The 18,136-nt window shown below is 37.5% G+C and overlaps 1 protein-coding gene across 1 annotated transcript in view; it reads right to left on the reverse strand.

Annotated features, from left to right (window-relative positions):
- CEMIP2 (cell migration inducing hyaluronidase 2) overlaps positions 1-18,136 on the reverse strand; it is an 81,838-nt gene that overhangs the window by 31,287 nt on the left and 32,415 nt on the right. Inside the window, exons 7-12 of the mRNA XM_081237466.1 lie at positions 17,689-17,858; positions 16,408-16,617; positions 15,893-16,098; positions 15,683-15,752; positions 12,195-12,323; positions 9,678-9,766 (exon numbers count right to left, since the gene is read on the reverse strand). Coding sequence (XP_081093592.1) covers positions 9,678-9,766; positions 12,195-12,323; positions 15,683-15,752; positions 15,893-16,098; positions 16,408-16,617; positions 17,689-17,858 — 874 coding nt within the window. The remainder of the gene's footprint in view (positions 1-9,677; positions 9,767-12,194; positions 12,324-15,682; positions 15,753-15,892; positions 16,099-16,407; positions 16,618-17,688; positions 17,859-18,136) is intronic.

Raw genomic sequence — 18,136 nt, forward strand, 5'->3', positions numbered from 1 at the left:
CGTGAGCCCTCCCAGAGTCTGCCATTAGCCCCAGTAAAGTCCGGGTAGGGTTCAGTGTTGGGTCACCTCAGGCCAAACAATGAACAGGGAGGGAACCCAGCTCCACCCATCAGCAGACAAGCAGATTAAAGTTTTACTGAGCTCTGCCCACCAGAGCAACACCCAGCTCTACCCACCACCAGTCCCTCACATCAGGAAACTTGCACAAGCCTCTTAGATAGCCTCATCCACCAGAGGGCAGATAGCAGAAGCAAGAAGAGCTATAATTCTGCAGCCTGTGGAAGGAAAACCACATTAACAGAAACAGGGACGAAATGAAAAGGCAGAGGACTGTGTATCAGATGAAGGAACAAGATAAAACCCCAGAAAACAACTAAATGAAGTGGAGATAGGCAACCTTCCAGAAAAAGAATTCAGGGCTTCCCTGGTGGTGCAGTGGTTGAGAGTCCACCTGCCGATGCAGGGGACATGGGTTCGTGCCCCGGTCCAGGAAGATCCCACATGCCGCAGAGTGGCTGGGCCTGGGAGCCATGGCCGCTGAGCCTGCACATCCGGAGCCTGTGCTCCGCAACGGGAGAGGTCACAACAGTGAGAGGCCCGTGTACTGGAAAAAAAAAAAAAAAAGGCAAAATAAAAAGAATTCAGAATAATGATAGTGAAGATGATCCAGGACCTTGGAAAAAGAATGGAGGTAAAGATAGAGAAGATGCAACAAATGTTTAACAAAGACCTAGAAGAATTAAAGAACAAACAACTAGAAGAATTAAAGAACAAACAAACAGAGATGAACAATACAATAACTGAAATGAAAAATACACTAGAAGGAATCAATAGCAGAATAACTGAGGCAGAAGAACGCATAAGTGACCTGGAAGACAGAATGGTGGAATTCACTGCCACGGAACAGAATAAACAAAAAAGAATGAAAAGAAATGAAGACAGCCTAAGAGACCTCTGGGACAACATTAAACGCAACAACATTCACATAATACGGGTCCCAAAAGGGCAAGACAGAGAGAAAGGACGTGAGAAAATATTTGAAGAGATTATAGTTGAAAACTTCCCTAACATGGGAAATCAAATAGCCACCCAAGTCCAGGAAACGCAGAGAACCCCACGCAGGATAAACCCAAGGAGAAACACATTGAGACACATAGTAATCAAATTCACAAAAATTAAATACAAAGAAAACTAATTGAAAGCAACAAGGGAGAAACAACAAATAACATACAAGGGAACTCCCATAAGGTTAACAGCTCATTTCTCAGCAGAAACTCTACAAGTCAGAAGGGAGTGGCATGATACATTTAAAGTGATGAAAGGGAAGAAACTACAACCAAGATTACTCTACCCGGAGAGGATCTCATTCAGATTCGACAGAGAAATCAAAAGCTTTACAGACAAGCAAAAGCTAAGAGAATTCAGCAATACCAAACCAGCTCTACAACAAATGCTAAAGGAACTTCTCTAAGTGGGAAACACAAGAGAAGAAAAGGACCTACAAAAACAAACCCAAAACAATTAGGAAAATGCTAATAGGAACATACATATCGATAATTACCTTAAACGTGACTGGATTAAATGTTCCAACCAAAAGACATAGGCTCGCTGAATGGATACAAAAACAAGACCCATATATATGCTGTCTACAAGAGACCCACTTCAGACCTAGGGTCACATACAGACTGAAAGTGAGGGGATGGAGGAAGATATTCCATGCAAATGGAAATCAAAAGAAAGCTGGAGTAGCAATACTCATATCAGATAAAATAGATTTTAAAATAAAGAATGTTGGGGCCTCCCTGGTGGCGCAGTGGTTGAGAGTCCGCCTGCCGATGCAGGGGATACGGGTTCGTGCCCCGATCCGGGAGGATCCCATATGCCACGGAGCAGCTGGGCCTGTGAGCCATGGCCGCTGAGCCTGGGCATCCGGAGCCTGTGCTCCGCAACGGGAGAGGCCACAACAGTGAGAGGCCTGCGTACCACAAAAAAAATAAATACATAAAATAAAATAAAATAAAGAATGTTACAAGAGACAAGGAAGGACACTACATAATGATCAAGGGATCAATCCAAGAAGAAGATATAACAATTATAAATATATATGCACCCAACATAGGAGCACTTCAATACATAAGGCAACTGCTAACAGCTATAAAAGAGGAAATCGACAGTAACACAATAATAGTGGGGGACATTAACACCTCACTTACACCAATGGATGGATCATCCAAACAGAAAATTAATAAGGAGACAGAAGCTTTAAATGACACAATAGACCAGATAGATTTAATTGATATTTATAGGACATTCCATCCAAAAACAACAGATCACACTTTCTTCTCAAGTGCACACGGAATATTCTCCAGGATAGATCACACCTTGGGTCACAAATCAAGCCTCAGTAAATTTAAGAAAACTGAAATCATATCAAGCACCTTTTCTGACCACAACACTATGAGATTAGAAATCAATTACAGGGAAAAAAATGTAAAAAACACAAACACATGGAGGCTAAACAATACGTTACTAAATAACCAAGAGATCACTGAAGAAATCAAAGAGGAAATTAAAAAATGCCTATAGGGGCTTCCCTGGTGGTGCAGTGGTTGAAAGTCCGCCTGCCGATGCAGGGGACGCCGGTTCGTGCCCCGGTTCGGGATGATCCCATGTGCCGCGGAGCGGCTGGGCCCGTGAGCCATGGCTGCTGAGCCTGCGCGTCCGGAGCCTGTGCTCCACAACGGGAGAGGCCACAACAGTGAGAGGCCTGCGTACCGCAAAAAAAAAAAAAAAAAAAAAAAAAAAAAGCCTATAGACAATCTACAATGAAAACACGATGATCCAAAACTTATGGGATGCAGCAAAAGCAGTTCTAAGAGCGAAGTTTATAGCAATACAAGCCTACCTCAAGAAACAAGAAAAATCTCAAACAATCTAACCTTACACCTAAAGGAACTAGAGAGAGAAGAACAAACAAAACCCAAAGTTTGTGGAAGGAAAGAAATCATAAAGATCAGAGCAGAAATAAATGAAATAGAAAAAAAGAAAACAATAGCAAGGATCAATAAAACTAGAATGTGGTTCTTTGAGAAGATAAACAAAATTGATAAACCATTAGCCAGACTCATCAAGAAAAAGAGGGAGAGGGCTCAAGTTAAAAAGTTTAGAAATGAAAAAGGAGAAGTTACAACAGACATCACAGAAATACAAAGCATCCTAAGAGACTACTACAAGCAACTCTATGCCAATAAAATGGATAACCTGGAAGAAATGGACAAATTCTTAGAAAAGTATAACCTTCCAAGAATGAACCAGGAAGAAATAGAAAATATGAACAGACCAATCACAAGTAATGAAATTGAAACTGTGATTAAAAATCTTCCAAAAAAAAAAAATCTTCCAACAAACAAAAGTCCAGGACCAGATGGCTTCACAGGTGAATTCTATCAAACATTTAGAGAAGACATAACACCCATTCTTCTCAAACTCTTTCAAGAAATTGCAGAGGAAGGAACACTCCCAAACTCATTCTATGAGGCCACCATCACCCTGATACCAAAACCAGACAAAGATACTACAAGAAAAGAAAATGACAGACCAATATCACTGATGAATATAGATGCAAAAATCATCAACAAAATACTAGCAAAGAGAATCCAATAACACATTAAAAGGATCATGCACCATGATCAACTGGGGTTTATCCCAGGGATGCGAGGATTCTTCAATATACGCAAATCAATCAATGTGATATACCATATTAACAAATTGAAGAATAAAAACCATATGATCATCTCAATAGATACAGAAAAAGCTTTTGACAAAATTCAGCACCCATTTATGATAAAAATTCTCCAGAAAGCGGGCATAGAGGGAACCTACCTCAACTAATAAAGGCCATATACGACAAACCCACGGCAAACATCATTCTCAATGGTGAAAAACTGAAAGCATCTCCTCTAAGTTCAGGAACAAGACAAGGATGTCCACTCTCACCACTATTATTCAAAATAGCATGGTAATCAGAGAAGAAAAAGAAATAAAAGGAATATAATATGGAAAAGAAGAAGTAAAACTGTCACTGTTTGCAGATGACATGATACTATACATAGAGAATCCTAAAGATGCTAGCAGAAAACTACTAGAGCTAATCAATGAATTTGGTAAAGTAGCAGGATACAAAATTAATGCAGAAATCTCTTGCCTTCCTATACACTAATGATGAAAAATCTGAAAGAGAAATTAAGGAAACACTCCCATTTACCATTGCAACAAAAAGAATAAAATACTGAGGAATAAACCTACCTAGGGAGACAAAAGACCTGTATGCAGAAAACTATAAGTCACTGATGAAAAAAATTAAAGACTATACAAACAAATGAAGAGATATACCATGTTCTTGGATTGGAAGAATCAATATTGTGAAAATGACTATACTACTCAAAGCAATCTACAGATTCAATGCAATCCCTATCAAATTATCAATGGCATTTTTTTTTTTTTGCGGTACGCGGGCCTCTCACTGTTGTGGCCTCTCCCGTTGCGGAGCACAGGCTCCAGACGCACAGACTCAGCAGCCATCATGGGCCCAGCTGCTCCGCGGCATGTGGGATCTTCCCGGACCGGGGCACGAACCCGCGTCCTCTGCATCGGCAGGCAGACTCTCAACCACTGCACCACCAGGGAAGCCCATCAATGGCATTTTTTTTTACAGAGCTAGAACAAAAAATCTTAAAATTTGTATGGAGACACAAAAGACCCCGAACAGCCATAGCAGTTTTGAGGGGAAAAAATGGAGCTGGAGGAATCAGACTCTCTGATTTCAGACTATACTACAAAGCTACAGTAATCAAGACAATATGGTACTGGCACAAAAACAGAAATACAGATCAATGGAACAGGATAGAAAGCCCAAAGATAAACCCACACACCTATGGTCAACTAATCTATGACAAAGGAGTCAAGGATATACAATGGAGAAAAGACAGTCTCTTTTCTGGGAAAATTGGACAGCTACATGTAAAAGAATGAAATTAGAATACTCCCTAACACCATACACAAAAATAAACTCAAAATGGATTAGAGACCTAAATGTAAGACTAGACACTATAAAACTCTTATTAGAGAAAAACATAGGAAGAACACTCTGACGTAAATCACAGCAATATCTTTTTTGATCCACCTCCTAGAGTAATGGCAATAAAAACAAAAATAAACAAATGGGACCTAATGAAACTTAAAAGCTTTTGCAAAGCAAAGGAAACTACAAACAAGACGAAAAGACAACCTTCAGAATGGGAGAAAATATTTGCAAATGAATCTCCAAAGGATTAATCTCCAAAATATATAAACAGCTCATACAGCTCAATATTAAAAAAACAAACAACCCAAGCAAGAAATGGGCAGAAGACGTAAATAGACATTTCTCCAAAGAAGACATACAGATGGCCAAGAAGCACATGAAAGACTGCTCAACATCACTATTAGAGAAATGCAAATGAAAACTACAATGAGGTATCACCTCACACCAGTTAGAATGGGCATCATCAGAAAATCTACAAACAACAAATGCTGGAGACGGTGTGGAGAAAAGGGAACCCTCTTGCACTGTTGGTGGGAATGGAAATTGATACAGACACTATGGAGAACAGTATGGAGATTCCTTAAAAAACTAAAAATAGAATTACCATATGGCCCAGCAATCCCGCTACTGGACATACACCCAGAGAAAACCATAATTCAAAAAGACACATGCACCCCAATGTTCATCACAGCACTATTTACAATAGCCAGGTCATGGAAGCAACCTAAAAGCCCATCGACAGACGAATGGATAAAGAAGATGTGGTACATGTATACAATGGAATATTACTCAGCCACAAAAAGGAGTGAAATTGGGTCATTTGTAGAGAGGTGGATGCATCTAGAGACTGTCATACAGAGTGAAGTGAGTCAGAAAGAGAAAAACAAATATTGTATATTAACGCATACATGTGGAACCTAGAAAAATGGTACAGGTGAACCGGTTTGCAGGGTAGAAACTGAGACACAGATGTAGAGAACAAACGTATGGACACCAAGGGGGAAAAGCAGTGGTGGGGGGTGGTGTGATGAATTGGGAGATTGGAATTGACATGTATACACTGATGTGCATAAAATGGATAACTAATAAGAACCTGCTGTATAAAAAAATAAAATAAAATTCAAATTTTCAAAAAAAATTTTTTTCTTAAAAAAAGAACAACAAAAACCCTGTTTACCGGAATTCCCTGGCGGTTCAGTGGTTAGCACTCCGCACTTCCACTGCAGGGGGCACAGGTTCGATCCCTGGTCGGGGAAGTAAGGTCCCACATGCTATGCAGCATGGTCCCCCAACCAAAAAAAAATTAAAAAAACCTCTGTCAACTGTAACAACTCAAATAATTCCATAAGGCCACCTAATTTTAAAAAAGATCATTTCCATCATAATCTTACAAAGCTGGGCAGGTGGGGAGAGAAAAACTACACAGCTTTACAAAAACCAATTCAGCAGGTTGAGATTTTCAATCATACGTTAAAGAAACATCATTTGTACAAATGTCACTATGAAAGTTGCTGGCACATGGTAGGTGCACATCAAATATGTATGATTTGAGAAGCAGCTATGCCCAGAAAACAGCAAGTGCAAAGGCCCTTAGGCATGAGTGAGCTTGGCATATTCAAGGACCAATAAGCAGACTGGCTGGTAAGTAAGAACCAAGAGGGAGAGGATAGACAGGAAGGCATGTGCCAGGCAAGGGTGTGGTTCTTTATTCTAAATGCAAAGGTAAAAGTAGAATGGTGGTTGCCAGGGGCTGGAGGGAGGAGGAAATGGGGAAGTGACAGTCAAAGGGCACAAAAGCTTTAGTTATGTAAGATAAATAAATTCTAGAGATCTACTCTACAGCATAGTGCCTATAGCTAAAAATACTGTATTGTATATTTAAAATTTGCTAAGAGAGTAGATCTTCAGGTAAGTGATCTTTCCACAAAAAATTTAATTTTTTTTAATTAAAAAAATAATGACCATAAAGGAGGTAGAAGGAAACTTTGGCAGGTGATAGATAAGTCTATGCCCTTGATAGTTCATGGGTGTGTACTTATCTCCAAACTTACCGAGTTCTATACATTATACATGCACGACTTTTTACATGTCAATCATACCTCAATAAAGCAGGTGGATAAATAAATAAGTGTGATGGAAAGTCATCAGAAACATGGAGTCAGGGCAGTGATATAACCGGATTTCACTTTTCAACTGGTCACTAGCTGCTACTTGGTGAAAGGATAATGGAGAACGGATGGTAAGGAGACCAATCTAGAAAGCGCTACATCCACCCTTAGATTGTGTACATAAGCCCTTACACTAAATGGCTCTGACCTAAGGGGTAAAAAAGTCTGACTCTGAGCCATCACCCACTCTTCTGGCATTGTAGTTGCTGCCAAACAGCTTTGCAGTCATCACATAATATCAAGCAGATGGAAGAGTTCTGGTAAGGAAACTACACAGTGTTCTAAAAGAAAGCCAAAAAGAAAAAAAAAATACAGTAAAGCAACATCTGATTTTCTGCTGTAGCTGTCTCATTTTTTCTGAAATTTCTATCCATATAAATCACTGACCACTTGCTCAGATAACCTATATTTTTCATCCTCTTTCCCACTTGGTATGTAGAAAATGCAGTTAATTTTCTATCACCTTCATGTATAAGCCTTCAGCACACTTCCCAACTCTCCCTTAACTGTCCTCTGCTTTAAATGCACTAGTTGGTTCTCATGCTCTTTTACCCTTTTAGATGAAATTTCCCAATCTTAAACTGGGAGCTTTCTGGATTTAAAATATCCCATCTCTGGATTCCTGTAATCTCATATCTTGAAGACACAAGGAAAGGCTCATCTGATTAACTATTAGGTCAACTTCCCCTTTGATGAACAGACTAAATATCTTCTGGATCCCATGAGTCTGATGTTTAATTCATGGGCTGGCTTATTACTCATTTGTGTTTGAGTTTTATCATTTTTACTCATGTCTGAACTGCATGAATGCATGAGGGCATATCTTATACATTAGTTTATGCAAAATTAAATGTATATACTAGCTCCCAAATGTCTTGTTACTCCTCTCCTATAATCAGTTCTTTTCAATAACAACTTCCAAATGGAGTCTAATTCCTTACCAATATGTATGTACTTATAAACTAGTAATAAAAGTAATAGAGAGCAAAGGAAAGAATACCATTATCATAATCTCACACACGGTAAAGAACTTCTTAGGCCACTACGAACAAGTTGTTTTATTGTCAAGTATAATTAAAATATCAATAGATTCTGAAATATATTTTCTCATCCATCCATTTATACACACACATGTAATTTTTTAAGGCAGATAAGAGAGTCAATTGTGCTGTGTATAAAGATTTTTCTGTTAACACTAACTTAGCAAAGTACACATTATTAGTTCTACCAGTAATAACAAACTCTTTTAAAAAAGCAGAAGCAATCTTCTAGCAAAGATTTCTTTGTTTTGTCAGTTAATATTCTCTTTTTGGTTCATAATTTGTTGTCATCTGTATGCTCCTTTTTCATCTCAAGTTTATCTCCTCTTTTTCCATGTCATATCTTGCTCAGCTATTAGGTGTCCAGTACCTTCCTTGTGTTTTATTTAAACAATGCCCACAATTTCTCCACTTCTCAAATGTTTTCTGATCATTGCTTTAATATATTTCAGGCTCAACTTGACCTTTAACAATGATTAATTTTACCAACTTATTTGCCCAGTTTTCTCCTGACCTTTATTACTGTGTCACAAGGATTCTGCTTTACCAACCTCCAGTGTGACTCCTACTTTATTCCCTTGTGAACAATAGTGCCTGTCATCCTTTTCTTAAATAACTGTCAACAGAGCCTATTAAATCTAGCACCCTTTCAGATCCTTTAGTTGATCAATCAACTCGAAGTATAGAAAAATAACATGTACACAGCTTCTACTGAATATGACCTTAAGTTGCCATTTTTTCCAGAAAATTTTGTTTCCATTGGAGACATTTTATTTATTTTGGCTCATATACAGCATGTAAAAAAAAAACTTTGTTGAAATGCTGATCCATATCCTAACCACATTTTGTGGTTGTAAAAGAGAGTAACACATAGCCCAGCTATGATATGAATCTGAGACTACGAACAACTGAACCAGAACTAGCTTAATCATCAAGTTTGAGACTTTTCCCTTTGAAATAGATTTAACGCAACATTCCACTTTGACCACTAACAATAAATTATATATGCCTTGGTTTTCAGGGATTATATTAAAACATCTTAGCTTAACTTGTTCTTCAATGAATCATATTCTACTTTTGGCCAATTTTTGAACCCTTTTTCAACATATCTCTCTTCTTTTTCTTTCTCTTTCTGCAACTCTCTCTAACATCAATTTACAACTGTCAAAAAGAGAAAAAGCATCAATTTCTTTGGCATCTCAATAAGATGAAAAGCCCAGCCACAGGACCTAGAACAGCAAAATAAATGTTTTTCCAAAACCCTCCTACAAACCCTGAAAACTTCAGTTTAAATATGTTACTGGAGAAAGAGCACAACAGCTTAACTCAGAAAGTTTTACTTTGGCAAGATATGGCTTGAGTGTGATTTAAAAGGACCAGTTCTACCTTGCACTGTTATCCAAACAGAGGTACTCCCTTGGGTCAGCAGCACTAGCATTGGTTGTTTTGACACCTTTGTCAATAAATAAGCCAGCCTGGAAAATATAATAATGGACTGAAATGAATATGAATCCCAAGTTATAACTATATATATAACGATTCATGAAATAAGTTTTAGCTTATCACATCTACCAAAAAAGGAGGGAGAAGGGAATAAACAGCAAAGCAAAGGTATTACAAAAAGAGTTACTTTACTGTATTTTTTTAATACTTTTACTCATTTGGTCATTCAGCAAACATTTATTTAGTGCCCACCTTAGGGTAGGCACCAAGCATTATACGTCAACCAGAAAACTATGGTCTTTGCTGTTACTGACACATAAACTAGCAGGAAGACATGCAATTAAATAAACAATTACCATCCAATATGATAAGCATATAACAAAGGAAGTAGATGACGCTCTGGCAGCACATAAGAAAAGCACCAAGGGCTTCCCTGGTGGCGCAGTGGTTGAGAGTCCGCCTGCCGATGCAGCGGACACGGGTTCATGCCCGGGTCTGGGGAGATCCCACATGCCGTGGAGCAGCTAGGCCAGTGAGCCATGGCTGCTGAGCCTGCGCTCCCCAACGGGAGAGACCACAATAGCGAGAGGCCCGCATACCGCAAAAAAAAAAAAAAAAAGAAAAGCACCAAGATAAGACCTTTTGTGAAGGTAAGAGAGAGAGAATTCAGGGAATGTCTCCAAAAAGAAGTGACATCCTAAAGCTGAAACTTGAAGGAACTAACCACACAGAACAGGTCAGGGATGAAGGGCAGGGAGTGGGTGGGAAACAGCTGAAGAACCCAGAGGAAAGTACTCAAGGGAATCATTTGTACAAAATGTCTGGGGATGAGAGAAAGCATGGCACATCTGAGGGAAAAATATCTTAGCTGGACTAACAGGAAATGTATGGAGGGAGGAAAGGTAAGGAAGAAGACTAAAGAGAAGCAAATGCCAGATGGTGCAGAGTTGATACACTAAAGAATCAAGACAGTGGGACGTTTAATAAAGGCAATGCAATCAAGTGCATTTTAAGAAAGAATACTGTGGCTACAAGATGGATAATGAATTAGAAAGGGGCAAAAAGAGAGATAAGAGAAAAAATAGGAGCTGACTACAGTAATCCAGAAGAGAAATAAAGGCGATCTAGACTTGTGACAGTAGTAACAGGTAAAATAGAGTGAGAATTCTTTACTAGGTAGAAGTGATACCGTTTAGTAATTAATAAAATGTCTAAGGATAAGGGAAAGGAAACAAACAATAAAGGTTCATATATCTCTAGTCTGGGCAATTAAGTGGCTAATGGTTTCATTCACTGAAACAGATACAGAAATGGGTCTGGGGACAAAAATAAGGATTTTCCTATTGAACACATTTTATTTATGTGTCCCTGAGACATCCAGGCAGGCTGGATGTCTGATATCACTCTGGATAGTCAGTCCCAAATTTAACAAGTTAGAACCTAATAATCCATTCATTATTTAGATCTAATACTTTTTATTTTAAATTGATACAGTAGATTACTACATGTCCTCATGGTATATGATATTTAAAAAATTAATTAGAATAAGGTGTTTTTTGTAATACCACTTATAATTAGAAAATTTTCAGGATTTCTGCTTTGAAGTGCTGCTTTCAACAATTACTAGTCTTAATCAACTATTCAGTTCATAAAAACCACAATTCTTTCTAAGCTTTTTCCTCTCTCAAGTCTTCGTCAAGTGATTCTAAGCTCTTCAAATTATATCACACTTAGGTTTTTAAAGGATCCTCTGCGTATCATAAATGGAAAGTATTAATTCAACTTTGATGGGCACATGAGAGTAAAGAATCTGGGCATTGTATCACATGATGAAAATATCAAGATGCCTTGCGAGCATAAAATGAACCAGATGCATTTATCACCAGGGAGGTGGGGACAAGGGCCAAATATCATGAAAGTTAGAATACTTGAATGGCCTTTCGTCTCCTTGACGAAATCATTCGAAATCAATCATATATATCAATTTAAATTAGGTCAAATATTCTTAAACAATATTTCACTATTTACATAACTAGTATTAAATGTCCAATAGGACACCCTATTAGCACTGAGAGAAGAGAGAAAATACGCTTTTTAAGCTCCAGAAGCAGATAATACACTAATGTGTACATCCTTAGAAACATGTAATGATATTAAAGATTGGAAAGAAGGCAAGGGGAGGGAAGGAAGAGGATGAGGATTCATAGGTCAAGTCCATTATTATAATTATTCAGATTGCAGGTACATGTGTGCTGTAGCATATATTCCTATGTGTGTATAAACAGAAAACTGTCTATACATCCTGAATGTGGCAAGGTTAGGAGTCTGCTTATTTAATCACAAATTACTTTCTCTGATGACAAGTTCTACCTAATATTAACATTTCTCAGTTGTAATCACAGTAGTCCATCCTTTACCCTGCAAATCGTATGTACTGATTGTTAAAATTTAGGAACCTACCTTAAAACTTGAATGGACCCTGTTGTTATAAAATATTCCCAATGGAGTGAGTTCTGGTTTTGCTAAGAGCTGCAATCCACTGGATTCTCCCGTAGGCTCCTTGTGGAATAAATACCATATTCCAGCATCCTATAATTAAAAGGGCAAGATTATTAAAAAGCCTCCTTTTATAAAGCCACTCTATGAAATGCTCTCACATAACCTAAGCACTTCACAAACAAGTTTCATCTTTTTAACACTAATTATTCATTGGTTCAGGTTCAGAATTGACTCTAAAGAGTTGTGCACTCATCTAGCACCCTCAAAGCAGTATATCAGGCTTTAAGAAAAAAGCATATTTAATTTTGCTTGTAAGATGGGACGAAAGATAGAATTGGTTGATACCAAAATTTATTTTCGAAGTAACTTTCCCATCATTATCTACTTTAAAAACTCATGCAGCCAGGACATGGAAGCAACCTAAATGTCCATCAACAGAGGAATGAATAAAGATGTGGTATGTGTGTGTATGTGTGTGTGTGTGTATACACACACACACACACACACACATATACACATACACACAATGGAATATTACTCAGCAATGAAAAAGAACAAAATAATGCCATTTGTAGCAAGATGGCTGGACCTAGAGTTTGTTATACTGAGTGAAGTAAGTCAGACACAGAAAGACAAATATCATATGATATCACTTATATGTGGAACCTAAAAAAAAGGGTACAAATGAAGTTATTTACAAAACTGAAGTAGAGTCACGGATGTATTTGGTTGGCCAAAAAGTTCATTTGGCCAATCCAACAGAAAAGAAACTTTTGGTTACCAGGGGATAGTGGGGGGTGGAGTGGGAGGGAGGGATAAACTGGGAGATTGGGACTGATACATACACACTACTATATGTAAAATAGATAACAAATAAGAACCTGCTGTATATCACAGGGAACTCTACTCAGTTCTCTGTAATGGCCTATATGGGAAAAGAATCTAAAAAAAAAAGAGTGGTTATATGTACATGTATAACTGATTCACCTGAAATTAACAAAACATTGTAAATCAACTATACTCCAATAAAAAATTTTTCAAATCAAAGTATTAAATAACAGCTGGGGGAAAAAAAAAAAGAGTCATACAGAACTAGAACCAAACAATCCTCCCTTCCCTTCCATGTGACCAGGACAGCACAGCCTTTTAGCAACATGGGTTTTTTTCTGTTTACCTCCAAACCTGATCAATAGATGAGTCATGCCTATTAAACAACTATCCACCAACATGCAGAGATCACTGACTTCTTTCAAACAACTCCAGTGCCCTTCTTGTCCCAAGGCAAATCTTTGCCAAACAGAAAAAACCACCACACACATGAATCAGGATGCTGTCTCAGGCTGGGTCCTGCCTGTTCAACTTCAGTGTTACTTACCATAACCAAAGCAGAACAGTGTGAAAATTTCTGACACTCAAAATGAGATATAAAAATCAAAATGAAATGTTCTTAATCTCTGTGATCATTTTTTATTTTACAATTTAATTAAAAATCAGCCCAATGTGAAGGACAACTTCACATTAAGGAACTTTGATTAAACAGATTGTTAAAACTCAAATATATAGTCCAAAAGTATGGTATCAATTCAAATTTAGCAAATATTTATTTAGTGCCAGGTCTCAAAGAATTCATACTTTAATGGGAAATACAGAGAGAACTAAAATATAATATATGTAATAAGTACTATATTATTTGTAACGAAGTCCTTTAGGAGCATAGAGAGATGAATTGTGGAAAACATATCACCAAAACGAATGCAATATGTGGCATTTTTCCATGATAAAACTTTACAGATGGGTCTTAGTAAAACAAACTACTCTGAAAAATGTGTTTGCCACCTCTATTCTTTTGGGCACAAAACACACTTGGAGGGCTGTGAAGAAGGCTCCATACCATAGCCCTATAAACTGAGGGCAGAGTAAACCCTCCCAGGATGCAATGGAGTTTCAGGTTGGGGGATAGAAAAAGGGGGAAAAGGAGGTAGCAGCTGTTTCCTGTTAAAACTCTGTGGTGTCAAAACAGGTAAAGGGAGCTTTGTAAAAGGCAGTGGAAAGGTACCAAGAAGAAAGGTTTTGATTTACTTTGGGAAGAAAACCCTTGCCAAAACATGAGCTTTACCGGAACAATTTTTCTAGAGAGAAAAAAAGAACTCACAGAATGAAAAGGACGAAGAACATACGGGAGATGGAAAAGATAGAGACCTGCTTTCTTCTCTTCTCACATGAGGCCTAGTAAGGATGTCTGGCAACCTCACCTTACATTTTTCATGGACTTTTTGCAATTTACTTTGATCTTCAACCCATGACTTCTGAAAACAGCTGAAAGGAAGCTCTGCTCTGACTGTTGATTTGTAATGTAACAGATCAGAAGATGATCCTGGGGTAAGACTGCACATCAAACCCTTGGTCACCTTTACCCAAAATCTCATCTTCCAGTCAGAAACTCTCAACACAAATCCCATATGGGCTCAACAAATATTTGATGAAAAATGAATGAATAGAAGCCTGAAATGATTGAATGTCCAGGTCTCTGCTCTGTCAAATAAGAATTTTATGTTTTATGTTTTTAAGAAAAATCAGAGATGTGAGTTCCACCATCACCCAGTGATACCTGTTTTCTGGTTATCTTGAAGAAATACTCCCTTCAACTAATTTTTTATTTCATCCTGGAAAACAATGCTAGGTATTTCTTTCCTTTTTAAAATGTTAATAGCCATGATGTATATATATGAATATTCAGGTTTTGCTGCAAAGCTCGTATTTCTGTGCTATAGTTTTCAGCACAGATATACTCATAATAGTATCATGTCTTAAAGATTCATTTTTATGTTATAAATTAGCAGCTCTAAAAACACACAATTACAAATGTAAATTTCTCCAAGCTTATCCAGGAGACATTTCTGTCATCCAAAAACAATTCATTTATTCTCTTAAGTTATCCCTGTGTATGTGTATGTGAAACAATTTAAGGCACACAATTGAGTCCTTGCTTTACCAAGCAGATGAAATCCCTAAGTGTATACAATCCCTGTATTTAACCAAAGGATGTGCCCCTGTGACCAGAATGACCATTGTCATAATAGGCTACAGAATAATCCACTCTCATAAGGCTTTCTTTGCTCATTAACATATGACTGAAATAGGGAAGCCAGAAAGACCGTACATGATACACTAAAAATACACTCTGGAGATGGCATGATACCCCTAGATATGAGTCCACCTCTTTTCTGGCATTTAGTGACTGTCTTACTACACTCATAAACACTAACTGGCACAAATGATTTAGAAGAAATAGAAGAACCGGCTCAACTATAGCCTGCTCTCAGTGAAATAAGCTGTACCAGAAAGCAAGGTGCTTGAGTTAGATTACCACAAACTACACTGCATATATATAAACCAGAATACTTACAAACTTAAATACAAAAAAACTGAAGCACTTTAATATTATTTACCTGTGAGCCTGCAGCTGCATTATTAATCAGATTATTGTTGGGATGAGCAATCCAGAAAGTTGAAACAGCCCTGAAAGGCATTGTTTAAGGTGATTTAAACATTCATCAGGAAAAATTCCACCTATTAAAAACCTCCCCCAAAACATCTTCCCCAAAAGCCAACAGCCCTTGACCATCACAAGTGAGTTTTTCACTCTGCCAATTACTCACATACAGTCAGTGGCAGGCACGGGGATGTAATTTCCAAACACTTTTTCCCGCATGGTGGTACACATGGAGTTATTCCTATCGGTGGGAAGTAGGGTGCCTGGTTTGGTGAGGAGTCCCAGATTGTGGAACAAAGTGTTTCTCTGTTCAATACCATCTTCCAAAAAGAAACAATGACCTAGTGTGTCAAATCCGATGGTGTCTTTTATCTGCAGAAATACAAGTGTATGATATCATTGGTAGCAAGATTGACTGCGGTTTAAGCGACAAGTGCTATTCATGAGGCATGCTCAGTACAAAAGCAAAAAGAAGTTTTCATCTTAGCTGATGGGGCAAAGTCAAATGTCAGGGTTCACTGATCTCTTAAAAGAACAGAGAAAAACAGCAAAACTCTCAGTAAAGCAGGATAGAGTAAGACGTGGTATAACAGCTTACTTATATAAAATTGAGAAGTCATGAGAATGAAGGAGAGTTAACTGTTTCCATAATATGCATCAACATAATGTGAGGCTACTTACCAGCAAGCCATTTGTCCCATGCACAGTGATGCACCTTGAGAAGCTGTGATGAATAGATAGGCCGTCCACAAATGTTGCATGTCTGTACCCTCCTTTATAATCCACGTCTCCACACAGGTGAAAATGAACAGGATACCGCCCCACGTGCTGCTGACCCATGTGCTTCAATTCCACATGAGAAAGATGGACTGAAGTAAAATTTTTCTTTATCTGTAAGACAAGATAACCAAAATCAAACTAATACGTAAGCAAAGTACCTTCAGCAAAGTAGCTCAGAATAGCAAAGTAGCAAAAAATATTGTTTTAATAGAAAATATCTGAAGCAGACTAGACTAGACTTTTTCTGGATCATAATTTAGCAAATGCTTCTTTACATAAGTGAATGCTTTAAAGAGCAATAAAAATAGCCTCTCATTAGGAATAAAGGAAATGTAACAAGGAAAATTACAGAAATGGTTTCTGTATATATGTTTGGGTTTGTTCAAATATTTTGGCCATTTCCAGTCTTATCTTCTTCTTTCATTTCTATAATCTCCACCAGAGTTTGATAAATAATTATTTCTAAATCCTCCCTCAACGTTTTAGTTAGCACATACTGTTGTTTACTTGAGTCCTTTTTAAAAACACCTCTGTTGATCCACCACTTGAGTGACCTCAATATTCACAAACACTGGATTTTTTATCACACTACTAAAAACAAAGAAATGACACCAACCAACATTTTAGAAATCAGTGCAATAGAAACGTAGCCAACAATAATAGCCTACTCAATGCACAAAAACTGATTTTAAGACACATGTAGCCAAAATGCAGCCCAGAAGTCCAATACATTAGTACATAGAGCAATGCTTAGCACACAGTAAGTGTTCAGTACTTTTACAGAATAAAAATCTACATACAAAAAATATCTTTACAGAAATATATTTTGAATGTGTACTGCTTACCGTTTCATAATATGTTTTTTTAAAAAAACAACTGATTCTTTCAGAGATTGCATGCATGATACTGAGATTGTTTCTTTGTCTGTATAATTGGTACTTCCCAATGTAAATTGATTTAATCCTTCATAGGACAATTCTTAAATGGTTTAACTATAGGTCCAGATCAACTAAATAAAGATATAACCTTATCTTTTAATCATCTAAAATCTCATTGTTATTGGATAAAGAAATAAAATATGATTTCAATAGCCATAAAGATCTCATTCCGAAACTTGAAAGTTTTTTCAATATGCACTTAGCAGCCAGGGTTTCAAAGAGTTCATTAAATCCTTTTGCCTACCATGACATGTCCCCCAAAGGTATCATAATCAAAGAATTGGCACTGGTTTTCAGCGTAGCATGAGTCTTCCATTTCTCCTCGGATTACAATATTCTGGGTAAGAATTCCAACCTCAGCTCTCATGTCTACACCATCTATAATCTCACCCATGTGCAGGAACTGAGGCGTTTCTGGTTGATGAGAGCAAAGCAAAAATAACATTAGAGCAATGAAAACATAAAACTTATGTCAAAAAGATAGTCCTCTTTATTCTGTAACTCCAAGACATTATTAAAATTTATTGTTTTCTTCCATTCTTCAATACCTCAGAACCACAGAATCCCAGGAAGTAAAGATTTTAAGGATTATCTAGTCTAATCCCCCACTCAACGCCTTAACCCTCACTACCAACTATCAAACCCACACACAGAGAGTTTACTCCTCCCTGAATAATTCAGTCCTCTCTTGA

The sequence above is a fragment of the Mesoplodon bidens genome (genome assembly GCF_964165515.1).
Source record: "Mesoplodon bidens genome assembly, chromosome: 6".
Lineage (NCBI taxonomy): Eukaryota > Metazoa > Chordata > Mammalia > Artiodactyla > Ziphiidae > Mesoplodon > Mesoplodon bidens.